Here is a 24435-nt window from a genome sequence, read left to right as displayed (position 1 = left end):
CGCATATGTAACGTTAATAACATTTATAAATAAGAATTTAAAATTATTTTCTGTGAAAATAGTATTGATTGTTGTTTTTTATTTAGGTTAAAGTTTATTAACAATTTTTTTTTCAAAAACCTTTAACAATAACCGCAAAGTCAATTTAAAATCAGCATTTTTTTTCCCTACCTATCTGAGAGCCTTGAGAGGCTATTTTAGCGTAACCGTAACTAGTAGGTGAGCTCACGGGCTCCAACCTGACGACGTTGGTAACACGAATCCTAGCAAGAGCCGTGCTTCGCAGAATCTACCAGCGGAACGGAAACGCGACCCACTGAGAAGATCCGGCGAGAAACTCAGTGGGCTGTGTCTGAGGGTTAATTTACTCGTCGAGCCCTTTGTCGTAAGCGACGGGTTCGACGAGAACGATGACCGATGCTTGAGGTACCTAAAAGCAGGGAGGATCCGAAATGACGTGTTTGAGGCGACGTCGACTGCTTTCCATTCGGTCCGCAGGATCGGGAATGTAGTTACCGGCGGCCACGATGAGAGGGTTCTCGTGTCGTACCGCTTTATCGAAATGGGAGATCAGCACTAAAAGGGGCTAAAAATGAATTCTCTCAAATTGAATTGTCATATACGAAAATGGTCGTAGTTTGAATTTCAAATGCACCTTAGCTAAAGTCCTTGAGAAACGCTTGAAGAAAAACGCAGTTTCCTTTTAAAATTCAATGGTAGGTATGCTCCTTAAAAAATTACCATAGCGTTTTAAAAATAGACGAGCACAGTCAACGGATGTCTAAAGCGAATGAAATATGCAAAGAACAAAACATTTCAGTACATTAACATTATTTGTCAATCTGTTTTTTTTTCTTCTGTACTGTAGTCGTTTTTGAGCTTCAGTGTTTTCAGTGTGATATATTTTTCAATATTTGAAATACGAAAAAAAAACCGGAGTAATTAAATAATTAAATGATTCTAAATCAAGGAGTGATAGTCATTTGGATCAAACTTAGGCTAGTTATCTAAAATGCTAGAAAACCTAAACGTTAAACCACATGTGTATATGAGACTTGGGTACATGTTTTGAAACAAAAAAATTCTGTAAGTTGTGTTGGTGGAAAAATAACTTTTTAACACGTATTTTGTATTAATGTATTATTTTTCTATCTTAACATAAGTACTTACTAGTAAATATAAGTCCAGCATTTGTACAGAGCCGCATTAATTTTCGATATTGGGATTATGTCAAAAGATTAAGAAGTCGTCGTGGCCTAAAGGATAAGACGTCCGGTGCATTCGTATATAACGATGCAACGGTGTTCGAATCCCGCAGGCGGATACCAATTTTCCTAATGAAATACGTACTTTAACAAATGTTCACGATTGACTTCCTCGGTGAAGGAATAATATCGTGTAATAAAAATTAAACCCGCAAAATTATAATTTGCGTAATTACTGGTGGTAGGACCTCTTATGAGTCCGCACGGCTAAGTACCACCGCCCTGCCTATTTCTGCCGTGAAGCAGTAATGCGTTTCGGCTTGAAGTGTGAGGCAGCCATTGTAACTATACTAAGACCTAAGAAGTTATATCTCAAGGTGGTAAACGCATTTACGTTTTAGATGTCCATGGGCTCCAGTAACCACTTAACACCAGGTGGGCCGTGAGCTGCTCCACCCATATAAACATAAAAAAAAGATAATTAAAAAAAAAAAATGAAAATTTTAAAATCGAAAGTGATTTCAGAATATCGTCTATCTCAAAGTGCACCAACTACATTCTCGATGCAGATTCGACATTGTCCCAATTCGTTCGCGTCCTCGCCCATGACAGTGTAACACATTCGTTTAAAATTATAAATAATTCGTTCCACGCATCGCCTTGGCTACCTCTCCATTATATAATTTTATATTGGTCCGTGTCCTTAGGGCGTTATTCTGAGTTATCGCATATACAATGTAACGGCTGTATTTTAGTTCGACATAATTCTTTAAATGGATAAAATGTGGGTGTAGTTTTTGATTATGAGATTTTAGTTTATGTTTGGACGAGGCAAAGTCAAGGTTCGGACGTTCAATTCAACTTTAAAAGGTATTTCTTTTGTCCTGATATGTGCTTTGATGATCGTTTTCAATTGTTCAAGTCAATTATGATATTGATGCGTATTTTATCGGTTTCAAGGTTAATAATCAACTTTATCGCATTTCAGTGTATAATAACAGTGGGATTGGCGTTCTTTTTCACGGTTAGGATATTGGAAATTATTGAACATTGTGCCATCGAGAACAATAATTCGAAACTGATTTTGTTTCTTTTTTCATTTACGGCATCAGTATTCCTCTCTGCGGCTGCAGCTTTCTTTATGTTTGAGAGATTACTGGTGGCTGGAAGGCCTTTCCAGTTTTAGTAAGGCAGATGGGCGAACAAGGGCTCCGCCAGGAAGGGTGGGATTTGCTAAAAGCTACCCGAGCACCTCCAAAGGAGACCTAACAACTCAAAAGTTGCAGATCCCGCAGAATTTTTCTCTCCATTCGAGTGGTTCGTCCAGAGATTAGCACGTGCTAAGTACGAGCGTACCGAAAATGGGCCCCACGATCGACTAATACACCCTGCTATGGTGTAAACAGAGTGAGCAAGCTCATAATGAATGCCCTACGCGGGACCAAGCTGTCTACAACTCCACCACTTCCCCTATACTTCGTATGAAGTTACTCCTTTATGAGGAACCACTTTTACACCACCCCCATGGATGGACCCTCCCGCTTCGGAAGTGCACTCGTTGCCTCCCGCCCCGGGTCAGGCGAGGGACACAAATGTTCCGTAGCCCCTCCTCCCATCTTGTAAGATGGCCGGCACGGAGTTGTGGGCAGGCTCCCCCAGATGCTGATATTTGTACTTGTAGTTAACACATCTCAAGCTACATTTCATTTACATATAAGTACATAATTGTCAATTTTCTGCAACTCTTCACGTATGTACCCACGTATGTCTTCCTGCTGCGGTAGCTACTTAACACCACACGGGTTTCATAATGTGACATAATGTGATTAAATTGATTGTGATTACAATCGGAAGATGCGAATTCTAAACGCTACAATATGTCTTTCTTTAAATGAGATTTGATAATCTAATATATAAAATTCTCGTGTCACAATGTTCGTTCCCATACTCCTCCGAAACCGCTTGACCGATTCTCATGAAATTTTTTATGCATATTCAGTAAGCCTGAGAATCGGCCACTATCTATTTTTCATACCCCTAAGTGATTAGGGTTGTCCACCCCTAAAATTTTTTTTTTATTTGGACTTTTTTTTTTGTTATAATGAGGTATTATGTGGTTTTGTTATTTTTATTATATATTCCCTCAACGTTTACAGCGCTACATGCCTCTTTCACTCATTTACCACACACTTACAATAAGTTAGTTTTTTTTTTCTACACTAGAAATTCCCTAGAAATCTTATATATGGCAAAAAAATGTTTGCCGGGTCAGCTAGTAATTATATATAAGTGGTCAGCAATGCTGTGTTCTATCAATAACAATACTCACGAGCGACGAGATCACCATTGACCATCACGTGAACTAGTTGACCATAGACTGCAAAGGTAATATGTACATCATCGATTCTGGAGCCTGGTGATACGTGTGTTGTTGCCAATTCCTGCTAAGCATTCTACGAACACACTAAATCGGTTGGATAACCATTGCACTACTGGATCCAATATACGAAAGGTTCGTTCGGATCGTCGCCAATTACAAATTTCAAAAAATAAACAAACATTCTAATTTCAAAACATTCTATTAACCCTATCTACTAATTCTATAAATACATTCTATAAGTAGGAACTGCATAACGGAAAATAACATACAAAACAACATGGCGATATCAAAGGTCGTACGAAGGCCGGCGTCTAGTTGTCAGTCTGGGCGCGCCCGCATCGAATGTGTGAACCGTAAACTAAACACATATCAGTTGTTGTCGGAAACCGCAATCTGATTTATAGGTGCTTGGACGGAGAACTATAAGGAACTGTTTGGAATAATTGCCCACTGAGTTTCTCGCCGGATCTTCTCAGTGGGTCCCGTTTCCGATCCGGTGGTAGATTCTGCGAAGCACTGTTTTTGCTAGGGCCAGTGTTAGCAACGCCTCCAGGTTTGAATCCCGAAAGCTCACCTACTAGTTAAGGTTGCGCTGAAAGAGCCTTTCAAGGCTATCAGCTTAGGTAAGAAAAAAAAATTTGAATGATCCCGTAATTTACTAATTAATAATCACAGCATCTATGCTATATCTATCATCAGCACAACAAATTTTACCTAAAGTCCCCAAAATACCGCGCCGATCTACAGTTTCCACGTCCGTTGTCACATACCCTTGCCATCTGAAATTGATTCGCCTGTAATTTCAAAGCGTCCTCAAACGAGGCTTAAAGAGTCCTAAGCAGCAGCTCAACTGTATGCTTGGCAATATTGATGTCTATAAGCATCGTTGCTCGACCACCATAATCGAGGCCATATGTTGACCGGTCTTTGAAATTTACTTCAGGAACACTAATCGCTTATAGCTGGAGTATGGGAACAATGCAGCGATCGCGATACTGTTCGAGTGTGGCTGTACACTTTTAAGCTATAAAGGTAACTTGAAATGCATCAAAATTAAGAGATGTTTTCATAATAAAAAATAGAGTCTTTAGCTACGCAAAGATATCAATCAGTACATTAATGCCTTTATGCTATGCTAGCTTATGCTATAGACTAAGCCTTGTCACAAGTGTACAAAACTTTGAAATTGAATTTCCGTCTTCTCCCATTACCTTCACTAAATCTTTCTTTTCTTTTGAAAAAAAAAACATGTTGACTATATTGTGTATTTTAATTTCGAGACTTCTGGTTACACAGTTTGAATAAATTCCCAGATTATTCTGAAATTTCACAACTTTGATTACTATAAGCGATACCCGTCGTCACGACGGTAAAATAAAGAATAAAACGTATTTTTAATAATAATCGTGTTTGTTATCAATGAGGTACCAACATAATATGACGGAAAATATAATACAAATGCATTTGTTCTACTTAACGCTGAACTTGACCGAGTAAAGCAAACCTGAGATGAGTAATAACTTTGTATAAGGGTGACCATTATTTTAAGCAGGACAAATAAAGAATAATTTTATTGTGAAGAACCTTAAGTTGTCGCTGCCAGACCTTTTTATGAGTTTTATTCTCCCCGACTAGTGGATCGATGATCCCTAAAAATTGAGCTATGGGATGATGATTTAAGAACTATTAACAGAGCTGCCATCGTCAAGTAAGTTTGTTAAGTTCGTGTAGTAAAAATAAATCCCGCGAAATTATAATTTGCGTCATTACTGGTGGTAGGACCTCTTGTGAGTCCGCGCGGGTAGGTACCACCATCGTGCCTATTTCTGCCGTAAAGCAGTTATGCGTTTCGGTTTGAAGGGTGGGGCAGCCGTGGTAACTATACTTGAGACTTTAGAACTTATATTATCACAAGGTGGGTTGCGCATTTCGTCGTAGAATTATATGGGCTCCAATAATCACTTAACACCAGGTGGGCTGTGAGCTCTTCCACCCATCTAAGCAATAAATAAAAAAAGAGTAAGTAGATCATCAGGTATATAATCGCCGTGAGACCATATAAATAACCATACCATTTAAAATCTATGGAGACCTCATTAGTAGATTATCTCGTTGGGATTCAAATTTCCTTTCTTATTTTTAATTAGCTTTGTTTGATCGGAAAATTTTATTCAAGGATATACTATTACATTCCATTAATTAAACCCATAAATCCTGGTTACAATGACACTAATATTGACTGTACAAATATGTCGATAATACCGATGCGTTTACGTGTAATGACAGGCGGTTCCGCAATGCTTATCTGTTCTTATCATACGAGGTTACGCTTCGAACCTGACAATGAATCGGATTTAGTGATGCGATGATGCTTGTCGATTGTTTTAGAACCAATAAATTTTAGGTTGCACAGAAATAATTTAAAATCACAAAACCAAATTTGAAGTACAAATACTGTGGAATCTGAATATAAATAATTTGGAACTTCAGATGCAATGAATAGTTTACAGGTTATTTTGTAGTATTTTCTTCGATTTTTTACGAGTAATAGACATAATGAAACCGATTTATTCGGTTTTATTTCGCAATTTTTCACAAGCCGAGGCAGTGGTAGCGACAAAAAAAAATTATAGTATTCCAAATTCAGAAATAATATAAAATGTAATGATAACTAATAACTGTAATAACTAACGCAATATTAAACTATTAAATTTAATTATCATAATTTTGTGGATTTGTTTTTATACTTACTTTATACTCTACGCTAATAAACTCATTAAGATTGCAAATATAATAATTATTATTATTTTATTGTATATATATATATATTTATTGCTTAGATGGTTGGACGAACTCGCAGCCCACCTGGTGTTAAGTGGTTACTGGAGCCCATAGATATCTACAACGTAAATGCGCCACCCACCTTGAGATATAAGTTCTAAGTTCTCAGTATAGTTACAACGGCTACCCCACCCTTCAAACCGAAACGCATTACTGCTTCACGGCAGAAATAGGCAAGGTGGTGGTACCCACCTGCGCGGACTCACAAGAGGTCCTACCACCAGTAATTACGCAAATTATAATTTTGCGGGTTTGATTTTTATTACACGATGTTATTCCTTCACCGTGGAAGTCAATCGTGAATATTTGTTGACTACGTATTTCATTAGAAAAATTGGTACTCGCCTGCGAGAATCGAACACCAGTGCATCGCTCAACTCAAATGCACTGGACGTCCTTACCTTTAGGCCACGACGACTTGTATGATTTCTATCCGCTATAAATTTCATATCAAGGCCTAAAGCGGAGTGTCATTTCAACGTTGCTGTGTTTATTGAGGCCGGTGATGACATAATTTAAATGATATTAGTTCATATATCTATTGCAATAAAACTTCAAATAGTTCTAGAACAATTTAATATATATTTAAAATCTTTTGCGATAATGTAATATTTTGTTATGACTAAATCGCTATCGATAAATATATCAGCATCGATAAACACCACATCACTAATTCAATATAGGGGTCAGACCTTCGAACGTACGAAGGAGAGCCGTTTCAGTACAAATCATAGAGATCTTTATATATCCTTTAAATCATCGCTCACGATGTAGTCACCGCACATAAGTTCGTGCACTGACACCTACATTTAATTCATACAACATTATTTACATCGATACAGTTAAATATATATACAGAAATTACAAGTGTCGTGTTACAGAAGTGTCGAAGTTTTCGTGAAAATGTGTCGTTCGCTATTAATCGCTTCGTTCGTATTATTTTTGGATGAAATTATGTGTTATATAAATCGTGAGTTTTAATAATTATTATTTTTTTTAAATCAATTAGGAATCGTTATCGATTATATAAAAAAATCGTATTAAAAATATATATCGGTAATAATATTCATACTAGGACTAGAATTTGGACAGCCATAAATTATAAAATATTTTTTTTTTTAAATTTATTCTTCAATAAATAGAAACGTAATATTGTTTTTTATTTTAAATGAAGAGACTCATTATTTCAATAAATGTAAATTTTTCGGCAAGTCATATAAAAAAAATCGATTCTTACGAAACATTATACTTTTTCAAAGCGATGACATTATTGATGATTTCGCAAGCACTACAGTATGCAAAAATTACAAATAAACATTACGCATAAAATTATATTCTAAGCAATTCGCAATATTTTTGAAGTCGTCGTGGCTTATAAGACGTCCGGTGCATTCGTGTTGAGCGATGCACCGGTGTTCGAGTCTCAGGCGATTACCAATTTTTCTAATGAAATACGTACTCGACAAATGTTCACGATTGACTTTCACGGTGAAGGAATAACATCGTGTAATAAAAATCAAACAACTAACCAAATCAATCAAAAGACTTAGAGAACTGATGTTTCAAAGCGGATTGCGGAATTTACGTTGTAAATGTCAATGGGCTCCGGCAACGTTTTAATACCAGGTGGGTCGTGAGCTAGTCCCATGTAAGAAATTTTTTTAACCTCTCCTTTTTCTGAAATCCTAATAGGCTATTCTAGCTATGCGCGGACGGGTAGGCATAGGACAGGCACCTCATGTGCACAACTTTTGATAATACTAGCCCTATCAAGAGCAGTGCTTCGCAAAATCTACCACTGGATCGGAATCGCTACCCACTGAGAAGATCCGACGAGAAACTCAGTGGGCTGTGTCTATGGGTTAGTTCGCTCGTCGAACTCTTCGTCATAATCGACGAATTCGACGAGGACGGTGACCGGGTACTTGAAGAGCCTAAAAGCACCGAGAGTGTATCCGGGGTATCTGACAAGACATATTTCGGGCGAAGGCGACTTTGCGTTACCCTGTCGTCTAAGTCTGATATGTAATTAGCGGAGGCCACGTAAAGAAGGCTATCGTGTCGCGCCGCTTTTTAAAGTAGCATTCCGACACTTCCTATGAGACTTACGTATCAGTTCTAAATTTGAATCGTTTTAAAGATCGACATTCCTCACGTACCACGGTGCTCCAATGGTTATCCTGCAAAAACGGGATTGGATGACCTGGAGAGAGCTTATGCGCACGCGCACACTTGTAATCGGTCAAATTAGTACTATTGTATAATAATGCTGAGAGTTTCATGCAACGCTCAAGCTTTCTAGCTTATGGCTATAATTTTTTTTTTTTTAAATAAACTATTAGAATAATTCAAATGTCGAAAAAATGCGTCGCAGAATATTTTAATGAAAACAAATAAAACACAAGTAACTGTACGTAAGAAAAAAATTTGCGTCAAGGACCTTTCCGTATTTGGGAAAGCTATTAAAAATATGACATTTCAAAATAAAAGCTCGAGATTGAACTGTAAGGTCATTTTACACGATAATATAATCGATTAATTATTAATTTATTAAAAAACATCCGTGAATTATTTTTGGCAGTCAATTAAAACTTTTACAGCTTTATGCAAAGTTCATTTATACTCGTTTTGGGTAAAACGCACTACTACTACCACTACTACTACTTCTAGTAGTACTCAAATTGGTCTTTTCAACTGTATAGAACTTAATTAGTGCATATCTAGAGATTTAACACTAGATTGCGGGAGTGAATCAATTTACTTCGTACGATCTTATTCTCATACAATAAAAAATCCCGAGTTTGTTTGTTTGAACGCGCTAATCTCAGGAACGACTGGTCCGATTTGAAAAATTCTTTCAGTGTCCGATAGCTCATTTATCGAGGAAGGCTATATAAAATCACGCTACGACCAATACAAGCGGAGCCCCAATAAAGAATGTTTCAAAATCAGGGTTTTTTTTCCCTGCATACATATATGTACCAATAAATTAACTACTAAAGACGAGAGATACCAAATCAGAAACATCTCTTTATTACCGTCACTTGTCGCGAAACATGATATCGAAGACTCAATTATATTGTAATCCGATCCATTTAAAAAGTTTTCCAATGATGAAAAAATTCTTCCTTAATCTCTTATCATTTTTTATTTTATTCCTTAGATGGGTGGACGAGGTCACACAAGAGGTCCTACCACCAGTAATTACGCAAATTATAATTTTGCCGGTTTGATTTTTATTACACGATGGTATTCCTTCACCGTGGAAGTGGATCGTGAACATTAAAATTTGTTGAGTACGTATTACATTAGAAAAAAATGGTACCCACCTGGGATTCGAACACCGGTGCATCGCTTCAACACGAATACACCGGACGTCTTATCCTTTAGGCCACGACGACTTCAAAAACTTCTTCATTTTCCCATATATTATTTAATTTAATTACGATCATTGTTAGTGGCGGACGTGGAGTGCGGCGTGGACGTGGCGAGGACTGCTCGAATCGTCGGTGGCGTTGACAGCTTACCGGCCGAATTCCCGTGGACTGCCAGTATATGGCGTCAAGGAACGCATCAGTGTGGGGCGACCGTCATCAATGACAGATGGCTGTTGACAGCTGGCCACTGCGTTTGCAGGTAAGTATCTATCCACTGGTTACTGGTAGGAGCTCTTGTGAGTCCGCGCGGGTAGGTACCACCGCCCTGCCTATTTCTGCCGTGAAACAGTAATGCGTTTCGGTCTGAAGGGTAGGGCAGCCGTTGTAACTATACTGAGATCTTAGAACTTATATCTCGAGGTGGGTGGCGCATTTACGTTGTAGATGTCTATAGGCTCCAGTAACCACTTAACACCAGGTGGACTGTGAGCTCGTCCACCCATATAAGCAATAAAAAAAATCCAGACCAGTCTTTATATTCCTTCCTTTATCCCACATTATGTGTGATAGGTGTAGCATATTCTCTTATCATACTGCATAGAGATTCAGCGTGAGTTTTACAATTAACCGCCTCTCTGATGTCAACACTCCTTGTGTTATATCTCCAATTATCCATAGCGATGTGGAGACTAATCCATGATTCTGAAATCAATACAGGCTTTCCTCGGGCTATAATACGAACATAGACAAATATCATAGAATTAGAATTTTGATGGAAATCTCAACCACTACTTAGTAAAAATTCTAATAGATATTTAATTATACATACATATAAAAATTCCCTTTCATATTTAATTAGAACAAATATTATCCATGGAGGTTTGAGGAATGAACAAAAACGGGAAATCTTTCACCGAGCTGGTCTTTCTCTGCTGGATATATCTCTTTGCGTGGTAGCCTTACTTTTCAAATGATGTTGATCACAACTTGGATATTTTGAAACTTACCTTGATACCTGGATAAATCATTAGCGCGAATCGGGTCTTTGTCAAATATAGGCCAAATGACCATCATAGATTTGAGTACTTTGATCTTCACAACCCAACAAAATTAACTTATTGTTACAGTGTATTTGACGAGTTCTACAGAACAAAGCAACTGTCAGTTGTGGTTGGGTACACGGATATCTCATCCAGAGACGACAGCGAGCCGCTGTCCAAGATTATACCACATCCGGATTACCAGTACGTAGCTTATAATTACTTTCACTAGCTGTAAGTACGTGTTGAATACGATTTTACAAAAATATGTCGATTAAGCTAAGGTCAGCACGAATGTGTACAACTAACCTGCCTATTTCTGCCACTAAACAACCAAAACATTGATTTGATGACGACAGGCTTTTTAAATTTAGATTAGTTACCATAATGTATAAGGGTATAGTTTCGGTAAGCACCTAATAAATACTACATGACGTGTCGTGAATTATTGATTTTTTTATGATGATACAATAAAAAAAATATCATTTGAAGTGTCTGTGAGTTACTTACTGAATACGGCACGCAATGAAAAGGATTCAATAGTAATTAGTCAGAAATTATATGTAATGAAAACACAGAAATTTGTATTTCCTAGATGCAACAAGAAATCCAATGACGTGGCCCTCTTGAAGACAGCGAGGAGGTTACAGTGGTCCTCGGAACTGAGACCAGCTTGTCTACCAAAATTCTTGTCTGAAGACTTTAGTGGATCCCTGGCTACTGTAGCCGGTTGGGGATTTACTGATGAGAACAGAAACGAGGGTAATATTACACACATCGATAATATGATATTTATAATGTACAAATTTGTCTAAGCAATTGTTTTTACGAACATAATTATTTAAATAACCAAGTTTTACCCGTGTCTTTCCATTTCATGCTTACACATATAGATTCTAGGGCAACTTAGACACTCGAATACACTGGACATAATGTTTTTTTCAAATTTGTTTCAATTAGATTATTTGCTTATTGTTTTAGCAAATGGACCGAGAATTCATTTTTTTTTTTGCCTAGTTTTTTTTTTTTGTGGCTTAGATGAGTGGACGAGCTCACAGCCCACCTGGTGTTAAGTGGTTACTGGAACCCATAGACATCTACAACGTAAATGCGCCACCCACCTTGAGATATAAGTTCTAAGGTCTCAATTATAGTTACAACGGCTGCCCCACCCTTCAAACCGAAACGCATTACTGCTTCACGGCAGAAATAAGCGAGGCGGTGGTACCTACCCGTGCGGACTCACAAGAGTTATACACCACCAGTAATTACGCAAATTATAATTTTACGGGTTTCATTTTTATTACACGATGTTATTCCTTCACCGTGGAAGTCAACAAGTTCATCTGCCCAACTTAACCAATAGGTTGTACTTATTTAAAATATCCAAAACCTTTCACATAACCACTGCTCCTCAGGGGATCGATCCAACATACTCCAAAAGACAGAAGTGACAGTGGTCACAAACGATCAATGCAACCAATGGTATCAATCACAGGGCAGCAAAGTTAAGATTATTCCTACCCAAATGTGCGCTGGCTATGAAAACGGGGGAAGAGACTCCTGCTGGGTGAGTAATGAACAAAGTAACTGAACTTATTATTAATGGATTTTCTAATTTCCATAACATTACATCCATTAATTCTGAGTGTTTAATATATTTAAGCTCTCCAAGTTAAAACAAAGCTAAATGAACCTCGTTCGGCGTGAGAAATATTATAAAAGTAGATTTAACCTAGATATTACCATTGGACATTACACGGTGTACTAATATAAAAAAAGTGAATAAAAAAAGGACTTTTTAATATTTATCCATAGCACGTAATTTAACATAATAAAATATTAACTAACTTGCATTTAAAATTAACAATGAACATTAATAATTTAAGTAAATTGCATGCTTAAGCTACATAGTAAATGAATATTTATTTTACGCTGGATGCTTATTTCCGTATTGTCTTAGGGAACGTTTTCTGTAAAAACCTAAATGACACTATGTAGTGTGATATAAGATGCTAGTTAGTTAACTAGAATTGGCTTAGTAAATTAATTGATTTTGTAAAATTATTATTGTTTTAATACATTTCTTTCACCGGCTCCCAGTTTATGAGTGTAAATAGTCTGCATCGTTTTTCTACTAATATATAATTTTGGCTTCAATTATTATATTCTGTAGCAGTGATGTGTGGCTTTTCCATTAAAGCAGCCATTAATTTTATTCCTTTCAAACGTATTCGTTCAACTGTTACTTTGTAAGAATATCAAAAATGTATGAGTTCAGATAAGTTTTTTGTTGCAGGCCGATAGCGGCGGTCCTCTTATGGTGAGAGACGACAAAAAGCACACAATGGTTGTCGGAGTTGTATCAACAGGCAGTGGTTGCGCGCGTCCAAAGTTGCCAGGCGTCTATACCAGAGTCTCGAGGTATACAGATTGGATCGTCCAAAGTATATCCAATGAGAATTCCAGATCCGGTTTAAGTTGGTATCCCAGATTCGGATGAGAACGATAATAATGGCAGTAGCGTTATAGTAAAAATAGAAGAATTCGAACAAAAAACTGATATGTTCAAGATAAGCATGCATTTAAGTTCCGAAGAGTGATATTCGAATCTTTGATCTATTGAAATATATGGAGAGTGGAAGATCTTCCCTTTGTCATTTCCAAAACTGGCTCCACAGAACCAAGAATGACTATCACCCCAAACAAATAACGCACCAACTATAGCCTTCAGACTTATATTATAAAGGTGGACTGCCGTGATAGCAACCGTCCCACACTAAGACAACATCGCAGCCTCAACAGACTCATCATAGCTGACTCACCGCGATTTACGATCCTGTAGCGTCCTCCTTGCATCATCACATCATCGGCCCATTCGTAAACAGAATCATCAACTCCTGGGTTCACTTTTCCGGCGAGGCAGTTCTGTAATACGTGGAATACTTACGGCACTGACGCAGCATTGATGTTCCCTTCACAACATTTCAAACTGACACTGGCATGCTAATCTCAGTAGGGGCAACGGCTATTTATTGGGACAATCTCCGACCTCTGAAGGAACTGATGTAGCGATAACTAAAATGAAATAGAAAAAAAATCCGCAAAACCCAAATTGTCTAACGATATTTTAAAAATAAGCTTGCATTTAAATATTACGAACATTTGGGTCGTCGTTCGTAACAAAAGCATCCGCTCGGTGGAAGATCGTCCCTTTGTTCTTTCTTACCGAAATTCTAATATAATATTTTGAATGACGAAGACGAGGTTCGAAAAAAAAAGTCGCCTATAGTGACTTTTAAGTGGTAGATCATAAGGTTATTAAAAGTATTAGTAGGTAGATGTGAAATTCAACATAAGCACTTTAATTAGATGAAAATCTGGCAGTAACATTTTCACTGGCAGAATACTTAATATCCATTTCCAAATAGCTGTGATGACTAAAAATGAATACATTGTCTGAAAATATTACTTGAATTTAATTAATGCATACGTATCGATATTTATATTTTCAAACGGCCAGATCTTCAATGTATGAATTATTGGAATCTAATGAAATGAATATGACATTTTTTTTACATTCATAACCATCGCAAATCCTAAAGAAAAAAAAGTCATTAAAAGAATATCAATTAAAACGGTCTGGTAAAAATTCCATAGGTGATAAACGCATTGGAGCTTTGTAAATTTCAAAAAAAAAAAACTAAATGTATTTGAAAAGACTTAACAGTCTTAATGTATTCTTTCGAATTATTATGGAAAATATAGGTATACAATATTAACAGATTTCCCATTTTATTAAAATATTATTGTATCTATTATATAATATTTATTCAAAGATATTACTGTGATACTAACATTTAAGCTTAGAACTAGTTACAGAATTAATAAAATAACTCTTTACAAAATAACATTTTTTTCTTTACAATATCTTTCGAACTCCCTATTACTCTGTTCAATGACTTCGTATAATTTCTTTCCAGAAGCTTCTTCGATATCATCTTTAAGGCACTCCAAAGATATGTTTAAGGCCTTTTTTGCTTCTCTTAATACCGGTACGATCGTGTCAACATTTTTTATACTACCGTCTATATTAGCTTTTTTAGACATCATCACCAAAGCCAAATGTAACTCATGATGTAAAACGCTATTGTACAGACTTAGTCTTGCATTACCAGGATCTAAGGTATTCGTGATATCTATTAGATCATTACACATTTTAATTTTCTTTTCTAAATATTCTTGGGAAGCGTATGCAAGCTGCCGACCATAAAGTTGTACTAGAGAATGTTTTATTGAGTATAAATGATAGTGATTTTGATGCAAAAATGTTGATAAACGACATAATGCGTTTTCTAGTACAGTAACATCGCCGCCCATCATTAATACGTTATCGACTTCGTCCTGCATCTGTGATATAACACAACAAACTTGAGAATTACTGATTTTAACGTCACAATTGCTGCACGCCCATTCTGTTTCGTCATCTAAAGGATCTTCGGGTAAATGGATACCTTCGCACGGCTTATTCTCATCGCCGAGACATTTCATAGCGCTTAAATAAGTACCGAGCTCGGTGGGATCGCTGCATCTACAGCATTTGCACGAAAAGTATTTTGTGTCTTTTAAATGTTGCCGTCTGGCTTGTGTGCCCCATAATGCGTGACTATACATTGTGGATATATGCTCATGTTTGGTAATTGGCGTTACGATTTTAACAGATATTTTGTATAAATCATCTTTATTTCTCGTTGATAGATCGAAATTGAATTTCGTGTTAGGTAAGCAGCTATGTTCTAGAATGCATGTTTTTGTGTATAGTGCTTGTAGTTCTACACCGTCTACCAAACGAATTTCTATGGCGTTTGTGTCGATAATACCACAGATTCTATGTATCAGATTCGCCGATATATCCGGTATGTCTTTCTTCATACCGCTGTCTAGTTTTGATAAGAAATTTTTGATGAGGTATTCCACAATGAACTCATCCGCTTCACTGTAAATTAAAAAGAAACTTGTTAACTACGTTCGTGAGGAATCAATATAAGTTCCACCGGCAGGTGTTTATGTTTAGCCAAAGTCTACACGAATTTATTGTTCAGTGCGCTCAGTGCGAGTTTCTTAACGTTATCGATAACGTAAAAGTTAACTCAAATTTGTATGGAGTTGGAACGTTTGCCTATTTTTGCCGTCAGGGTCGCTGTTCCAACTGTATACTAATTTTGAGTTAACTTTTACGCTCTCGAGAACGTTAATAAACTCGCACTACGCACACGGCTCTGTCATATGTTAAATAAAATTACTTTAAAATGTTCAAGTTCGTAGGAAGCCTTCGGTTTAGGCCATGATAAAGAGAGCTTATTAAAACTTAAAATATAAACATAGTTGATGAAGATAAGTGTAGAAAAAGAAGATAAAAATAAATATACCAAAGATTCTTCCAACATAATGTAAATTGAAAAAGAGATCTTGCTGTTCAGTTGAGATCTTGGTAGTCAGTTGTTTAGAAATTGATTTTTTTAGCCTTTGTGGGTAGACGAACATACGGCCTACCTGATGGGTAAGTGGTCACCGTCGCTCATGGACGTCAGCAATGCCAGGGGCAGAGCCAAGCCGCTGTCTACCATGAAATCCGCAAGCCTCGTTTGAAGAAGGACATGTCATAGCGCTCCGAAAACACCGTGGAGGGTAGTTCATTCCAAAGCCGGATGGTACGTTTTTTACAATGGTAAGATTTTTTTTAAGAGTACTTCATGCTTGTAGCCTCAAACTATAGCTTCTTTGTGACAGAAATATAGAACACGGTGATGCTATTCGTACGACCTGATAGGAAGTATCTACACTTATTATTATATAAAGCTTTTGCGTAATATTTTAATCAACCTTTATATAGAACTCACTCAAAAGCCTGGGTGCCAGGTATCCTACATTCCATATGTGATTGCATCTCTAACAAATGCTGCCATTTAGCTGCATCGGCTTTCTGCAGTAGAAGACACCTCAAAGCTAACAAAGCGTCGTGTCTGTGAAAAAGAAAATTCCAGATGTAATATTTCCAAGGTTAAGAATATTTTATATATTTTTGCCTTTATTAATATAAGGGCGATTAATAGGTACATCAAAAGTAAATTATTTTTAAACTATACAGAAGATCGTTACGTCTGTGAATTTGGACTAAGTAGAGAAGTAGTAAGACTTTTGTTCGTATATCAATTTACTTTTTTTGTTTTTTATCTTTTATTGCCCTTACAAGCAGACGAGCATACGGCCCACCTGATGGTGAGTGGTTACCGTCGCCCATGGACTTTAGCAATGCCAGGGGCAGAGCCAAGCCGCTGCCTACCGCTTAATACTCTCCACAAGCCTCGTTTGAAGAAGGACATGTCATAGCGCTCGGGAAACACTGTGGAGGGGAGCTCATAGCCGGATGGTACGTGGCTAATTCCTCAGAGCACTCCCCATAGAACATACGGTATAAATACAGAGGGAACCGAAGTCCCTCCGCAAACCCAGAGGTTTCAAACTTACTTAAACTAACTACTTTTAAGAGATTGCATACGATAAGTCTTGTGATATCTAACATGATAATTTACTAATACTTTTTCAGCTGTGCGCAGTCTCGTCATACGCGATGCACTGAACACCAATTGCTTGTAATATGTTAAAGGTTCTGTCCATTTACTGAAAGTAAAGGTTCTTTGCTTAGCATCTATAGCAGTAACTTAGTATATAAGTAAATAAAATTGATTTCCCTAAATATATACATATAAGCCTACCTTACAAGTGAAATACCTTGGAATTACTATTCCGCTGTAGAAACCTGGTCTTTGCGAGAATTTTTTTATTAGTCGGCATATGGCTGTAGATCATGAATTGTGAAATAGTAAGTATAACAAATTTTCCCATAAACTAATACAGACGAGGTATCTCACCCACCTTATTAAAAGTGGTCCATAGTGGGGCATATTAAAGCGCTAACGCTGTTAAGAACAATTTCATGTCTCCTTTGGTGAAATATATATCAAAGCGTTTAGAAAAACGGCAGAGGAGAGATTGGGATAGTAGGTCGTAAAAAATTTCTTTGGCAACATCCTAGGGTTGAACACCAGTAACAGGGATATAAAGGTTGATCAATTTTGGTGGTGGGGAGTGCGTGGATTAATAGAGATATTGAGGTTATGTCAAACAATCCATAAGGCTATTTTTTTTTGTACCGGGGCCAAACATCGTACGGGCTTCCCGTGGCTAAGGAGACGCCCGTGGTACCTACTCGATGGTCGAAGTAAAGGCTAGACAGAAGATGGTAGAAGAAGAGTGCCTTTTGGAAAATGCATTATTTCGTTGCTGTTAGGCATTGCTGAGCCCGTAACCCTTTCCAAGCCTTGTTATTTTTCTTATTTATGTTTTATTTTATTTTTTGTACCTAACTTATGTTTGGAATAAATGTTTATTATTATTAAATAAGCCACCTATAATAATACTAATAACAGTTTATTTTTTATGCCTATTTAAAAGTGCAATATACCTATAGTAATCAGCCATATTATCCAATACGCAATCTGGCCTTAAGCCCAGGATATCGCACTCGAGCTTATGGTGCTTTGGATCTCTGAGACCGGGACAGTTCCCGGAGCAGACTGGCCAACCGCACCTGAAAATCCAAGCATTATTTGTTGTATAAAAATTTGAAGATGAAATTTAGTAATATATAGCTTGCAAAATACATCGACGATTTTTTACTTTAGATAGTAATTTTTATTATTTTTTTATTGCTTAGGTGGGTGGACGAGCTCATCGCCCACCTGTTGTTAAGTGGTTACTGGAGCCATAGACATCTACGACGGAAAGGCGCCACCCACCAGGTTTTAAGGTCTCAAGTATAGTTACAAAGGCTGCCCCACCTTTTAAACCGAAACCCATTATTTCTTCACGGCAGAAATAAGCAGGGCGGTGGTACCCGCTCGGACTCACAAGAGGTCCTACCACCAGTAATTACGCAAATTATAATTTTGCGGGTTTCATTTTTATTACACGATGTTATTCCTGCACCGTGGAAGTCAATCGTGAACATTTGTTGAGTACGTATTTCATTAGAAAAATTGGTACCCGCCTGAGATTCGAACATCGGTGCATCGCCTCAACACGTATGCACCAGACGTCTTATCCATTAGGCCACGACGACGTCGAATTAGATAAAACAGTGACTATAATGATAACGGGATCCATAGACCACGTAAATTTAAGTGGGCTTTGAGTTCAGCTGATCATTTCCGACCGGTCGAAGGAGTGGGAGATACGATGTATCAATGTCGATAACGATATCTCACTTAATATACAAAATTTTGTGAGATCTTTCGCCCAAACGTAATTCAATAAAGCATTTACAAATTATCCATACTTGGCACAGCGTTCGCCGACATCGGTGAAAACGGATTTGTAACAACCGACGCACGGCATGGTAGCTTCAGGGTCTGGCGTGGACTTTGGCGCAAAGACTATTGGCTTCTCGGTGATCACCACCTCGCCTGGTGATAGATCCCGCGCTGCCACCAGGTAACGGCCTAGCTCTTCTGAACTATGAACCTATAGCACGTTAATAAAAATTTTATGAATACTTTTGTGTGCTTAGTGCGAGTTTTTTAACGTTCTCGTTAGCGTAAAAGTTAATTCTATAGTGTTGGACCGCTCTATGACGACCTGGACTTAGAGTCCATCAGTAAGTATCTTCAGTCGGCATCGATGCGCCACTTCGATAAAGCGGCACGACACGAGAACCCTCTCATCGTGGCCGCCGGTAACTACATTCCCGATCCTGCGGACAGAATGGAAAGCAGTCGACGTCGCCCCAAACACGTCATTTCGGATCCTCCCGGTCCACTAACGGTGCTTCTAGGTACCTCAAGCACCGGTCATTGTCCTCGTCGAACCCGTCGCTTGCGACGAAGGGCTCGATGAGCGAATTAGCCCATAGATACAGCCCACTGAGTTTCTCGCCAGATCTTCTCAGTGGGTCGCGTTTCCGATCCGGTGGTAGATTCTGCGAAGCACGGCTCTTGCTAGGGTTCATGTTAGCAACGTCATCGGGTTTGAGCCCCGTAAGCTCACCTACTAGTTAAGGCTACGCTAATATAGACTCTCAAGGCTCTCAGCTTAGGTAGGAAAAAAAAAAAGGTGTTGGAATGATTGCCTACGTTTGCCGTTAGGGGCGCTGTTCCAAATGCATACAAATTTGAATTTTACGCTATCGAGAAAGTTAAAAACCTCGCACTAAGCACACTGAACCTACGCACGGCTTCTAAGGTAAAGGTTTATTATTATTATGAGGGTAGGTACAGGAGTTATATTACTGTAATACTGATTATTTTGATCGCGAAGCATTCATGAGAACTGTTAGAATAGTAAAACAGTCCTGAGAGATTAAATAATGAGAAGTAAGCTGATTTTAATATAGTCGAATTGAATATTTTCAAGTTCAGTATGTTTATTCATTTTGAAATTATGAAAAATGAATTTGGATTTAAACAAATATCTTTGAAATTCATGTGAATAGCGCCATCTATGATTTTCATAATAAACTATTTCGCTGTACTACTTATTTGCAAGCTTTGTTTAGCTGTACAATGACAGATGGCGTTAAAATTGACTTACCTCATAGTCCGAGTTTTCGCTTTCCATATCTGTAAATTAATGTTTTCTATTAATCTTTCTAGTTTAATATTAAGAAAAATGAAATCAAAAGAATCTCAGAATTTTTTTTCAAATGAGAAACTTTTACTGAAATTTGGAAAAATAAACCGTATTAAATAACTACACGCACGCACCTTAACAATTTTAAAAGAAATTTATAAGTATCTACATATTCGGAACTTTTTAAATTAATGACTAGAGTTGACTAGACTGGGTAGGTTACGTACTAAATACGTTCTATCGTATTATTTGGCATCGTAATATACTACAAAGATGTCAAGGCGTGTATCTAACGTGATCTTGGAACTTGAACGTGCTAATTCAACAGGTCAAAACTATTTATACGCAATCCGATATTTAAAGATCAGAGAATTATAGACCATTAGAACATTCTCTTTTCAAAATTAAGGGCTATAACGGCAGCCATTATCTACTGTATCGCCGTAAAGAAAGCAGTGGAGAACTAATTCGCGGGTATTATTTATAGTTTACTAGCTGACCCGGTAGACTTCGTAGTGCCTCAATCGATAAATAAAAGACCTAAGCTTTTGTTTAAGATAAACATAAAACAAACATAAGGAATCCGTCCGACGGGGAATACATCAAAGGAAAAACAAAATTGTTATTTTTATTTAATTCCGAGCATTTTCATTCATTTATCTACCTTTTAAACCTTCTCTGGACTTCCACAAATAATTCAAGACCAAAATTAGCCAAATCGGTCCAGCCGTTCTCGAGTTTTAGGGAGACTAACGAACAGCAATTCATTTTTATATATATGTATCGATTAAAGGCAGACATAATAAAATCGTCAGGTTTGAACTCCGTGAGCTCACCTACTTGTTAAGGTTACTCTGAAATGGTCTCTCAAGACCATCAGCTTAAGTAGGAAAAAAAAGCTAGTAATAGCATCACCGAGATAATAAAACCATTGCACCACCCGTCAATGTTCCAACTACTCAGAAACATTACAATGAGAATCAAATACCCTCTACGGTAATATTGTGCATTCTTCTTCAAACAATGCTTGAAGAGATTCCTAAGTGGACAGTTTATACGCTCCTGGTATTATTAATTCCGTCATGTCCGTTATGTCATATCTAACGGATACGGTATACGGTAGCTATTCATAAGTTGAACTATACTGGTTTGTCTTTTATGGCAATAGAAAAATAACACTAAGCTTCTAGATCACACAGTGGCTGCAAGAGTCAACCAATAAAGACACCTTTCTCTTCTTTATCGAGTCGCTAAATATAATGCTGTATTACTTAATGTTTGATTTAATGATTTAGATTTTAAAAATCGAAACTGATTTCAATCTATACATATAAATAAAATTGGAGTTTCTGTTTGTAATATTGAAATAACCGCTTTTTACTACATGCGTATAAATACACCTATATATACGATATATACACCAAAATAACATTTTTTACAATTTTTGTCGGTCTGTCTGTTTGTTCCGGCTAATCTCTGAAACGGCTGGACGGTTTTGACGAGACTTTCACTGAGAGGTAGCTGTTGATATAGGGAGTAACTTAGGTTATTTTTTTAAGACTAGCTTCGCGTCACTCGCGGTACGACAATAACCGCGGGTAACGTCGCGAGACTCAACTATCAATAAAAATTTTAATGTTTCCGAAGCGAAGCGAGGGCGGGTCGCTAGTTTATCATAAAAGTATTCGCGACCTGTTTTATATTAATTCATAAATTCCCTTTTAAAAAATAAACTCAAATTTACAACCCGTAGCCCGAAATCCAAAGAATTAATTTAATTAAATTATTGTTAATTGAACTAGATCAGACTACGCTTTATTTCAGATTTATTGCCTTAAGATAAAGTATAGTTAAGAGTGAACAAACCAAATGTGGGGCAATAAATATCAGTAAGTGCATCAATCTATCACTGTTGTCAGCGCAATGCCAAAATAGCGTTTCGTCATCGTTGAAGCCAAAATAGAGTCGCGTAACGTTTGGTATAACTCTCTCTTTTTTTTTCGGGCCTAGGGCCGATCCTCCTACGAGGTCCCCGCGCCTAGGGGCGCCCGGGGTATGTGGGACTTGACGATCTACAAGGTGTTGGGGGCAGACCGCAGGCCCAAGGAATTTTAGGGCCCTACCGCACTGAACGACTCCCCTGCACTCTGACACCCGACGTCCGATCTCTGTTCGGGGTCAGAGCCCGGTCAGAGTAGAGGGGTTCCCGCAGTCAGCACTACAACCAGACACGCGGCGCCACCCCGAGAACGCCCGACCGACGGGTCGTCGAGGCGATAGTCGACGACCAACGACGCCGGTCTCCGCAGTACAGCGGACCTACCAGGCCGCCCAGGCGATGCCGCTGGTGTTCCAGGATACCCCGCTAGACCACAACCAGCCTGCAGGGTCACAGTCGGCGCCCTACCCTAGACCGGGCCGGAGCCCAGTCGGGGCTATTGAGATGGTGGGACAGGGTTGACGCAGAGCACATTACATCCATCCCGCCGTCACACAGACGCCTTGACGGCACCGCGCTACACCTTCCCCCGAAGCGGTCAGGGGATAAAGTTCAAAGTTACCTATTATTCTATCTATCCTAACATTCCTAACTAGTGTTCTAACTATATCTAACGAGTGTATTTCATTGTTAGTCAATCTTGAGCGACCACCTTTGCCCGTAGATCCGAGATCGAATTTCAAACCAGATTGTGTAACAGCTTACTAGCTGGTCTATTTGTGCCGAGAATTAAAATATTACAATAGTAGTTAACTAATGTAATAATGTGATTTGAGCGCTTAGTATCAGCTGGACTAGCTTTGAAATATGTATTAGTTTAGGTAGCCAGCAACGTATGAATCGTCCGGTTAACTTTTATTAAAAAGACATTTAATTATGCGCGTCAATTTTATTGATTAATAAAACGACTATAAGAATAAAGGTTCTTGTAACTGTTCAGTCATAAAATATAAACATAGCCTACCTTTCGATTTTCAGAATTAACTGGGTAAACTTTTTAAACCACAAACAAAAAAGATATTTCACAAACTCTTTTCGTTTTCAGCGAGACGTTTCGGCCGACTTGCGAAACTGGAGTGAATGAACCCACTCAGTCGGGAACGAATTTAGTACTACACTGTACGCGCATAGTTATATTTATAATGGTGTTTCGTGAAATTTTATACGTATGTCATTGTTAGTTACGTTATGTTGAGTTTTATTGTTTTAAAGCACGTGTTTTTGTGGCGTAGAGATAATACTTTTTCATTATTCTTCGTTATTCTTTTACATTTTGCATTTTGAAGTCGTCGTGGCCTAAAGGATAAGACTTCCGGTGCATTCGTGTTGAGCGATGCACCGGTCTTCGAATCTCAGGCGGGTACCAATTTTTCTAATGAAATGCGTACTCAACAAATGTTCACGATTGACTTCCACGGTGAAGGAATAACATCGTGTAATAAAAATGAAACCCGTAAAATTATAATATGCGTAATTACTGGTGGTAGGACCTCTTGTGAGTCCGCACGGGTAGGTACCACCACCCGCCTATTTCTGCCGTGAAGCAGTAATGCGTTTCGGTTTGAAGGATGGAACTGCCGCTGTAACTATACTGATACCTTAGAACTCATATCTCAAGCTTGGTGGCGGTATTTCTGTTGTCGAAGTCTGTGGGCTCCGGTAGCCACTTAACACCGTCCACTTATCTATGCAATAACAAAAATAAAAAATAAACTTTTTGGCGTTTACCAAAAAGTGCGAACCCTGTCCTTTCGTTTATAGGCATGATGGATTCTTAGCAGTCGTATTGACATGGTATTATTGGTGACAATCATACTGTAATTCGGATCCTTGCTTTGATCCTACATCCTGCATCGCGATGTCATTTAATAAAGAGCTTATGTAAGTTTAGTACGTTTGAATCACG

General features: G+C 37.9%; 2 protein-coding genes across 3 annotated transcripts; one reads left to right on the top strand and one right to left on the bottom strand.

Annotated features, from left to right (window-relative positions):
• The first annotated feature begins 1936 nt into the window (after window positions 1-1936).
• Window positions 1937-14751, top strand: LOC101744146 (trypsin-1). 2 transcript variants are annotated; one of them, XM_062676959.1, is made up of 6 exons: window positions 1937-2075; window positions 9885-10062; window positions 10931-11047; window positions 11439-11605; window positions 12262-12413; window positions 13143-14751. In XM_062676959.1, the coding sequence occupies exons 1-6, from the start codon at window positions 2024-2026 to the stop codon at window positions 13344-13346; spliced, it is 870 nt and encodes a 289-aa protein (XP_062532943.1). In that variant the 5' UTR covers window positions 1937-2023; the 3' UTR covers window positions 13347-14751. The 2 variants fall into 2 exon arrangements, with proteins under 2 accessions (XP_062532943.1, XP_004931819.2); XM_004931762.5 differs by lacking the exon at window positions 1937-2075 and adding an exon at window positions 7092-7396.
• Window positions 14552-23648, bottom strand: LOC101744430 (SET domain-containing protein SmydA-8). Its single transcript, XM_021351674.3, has 6 exons — window positions 23494-23648; window positions 20492-20520; window positions 19242-19426; window positions 18369-18494; window positions 16744-16866; window positions 14552-15839 (listed from the first exon to the last, which is right to left on the bottom strand). Exons 2-6 carry the CDS (start codon window positions 20516-20518, stop codon window positions 14744-14746), a joined length of 1557 nt encoding a protein of 518 aa, XP_021207349.2. The 5' UTR covers window positions 20519-20520; window positions 23494-23648; the 3' UTR covers window positions 14552-14743.
• Window positions 23649-24435: the final 787 nt, after the last annotated feature.

Source organism: Bombyx mori, chromosome 3 (assembly GCF_030269925.1).
Source record: "Bombyx mori chromosome 3, ASM3026992v2".
In the NCBI taxonomy this organism is placed as follows: Eukaryota; Metazoa; Arthropoda; class Insecta; order Lepidoptera; family Bombycidae; genus Bombyx; species Bombyx mori.
This window is presented reverse-complemented; position numbering and strand designations above follow the sequence as displayed.

What these genes read in the sequence shown, in the direction of transcription:
- LOC101744146 (XM_004931762.5), top strand. Translation starts at nt 7,330, where the DNA reads ATGTGTCGTTCGCTATTAATCGCTTCGTTCGTATTATTTTTGGATGAA. An exon ending in GCTGGCCACTGCGTTTGCAG is followed by an intron (nt 10,063 to 10,930) that starts GTAAGTATCTAT and finishes TTATTGTTACAG; the next exon opens with TGTATTTGACGAGTTCTACA. An exon ending in TGATGAGAACAGAAACGAGG is followed by an intron (nt 11,606 to 12,261) that starts GTAATATTACAC and finishes ACTGCTCCTCAG; the next exon opens with GGGATCGATCCAACATACTC.
- LOC101744430 (XM_021351674.3), bottom strand. Translation starts at nt 20,518, where the DNA reads ATGGAAAGCGAAAACTCGGACTATGAG. An exon ending in GCGAAAACTCGGACTATGAG is followed by an intron (nt 19,427 to 20,491) that starts GTAAGTCAATTT and finishes AACGTGCTATAG; the next exon opens with GTTCATAGTTCAGAAGAGCT. An exon ending in AATATGGCTGATTACTATAG is followed by an intron (nt 16,867 to 18,368) that starts GTATATTGCACT and finishes TCTTTTTCACAG; the next exon opens with ACACGACGCTTTGTTAGCTT.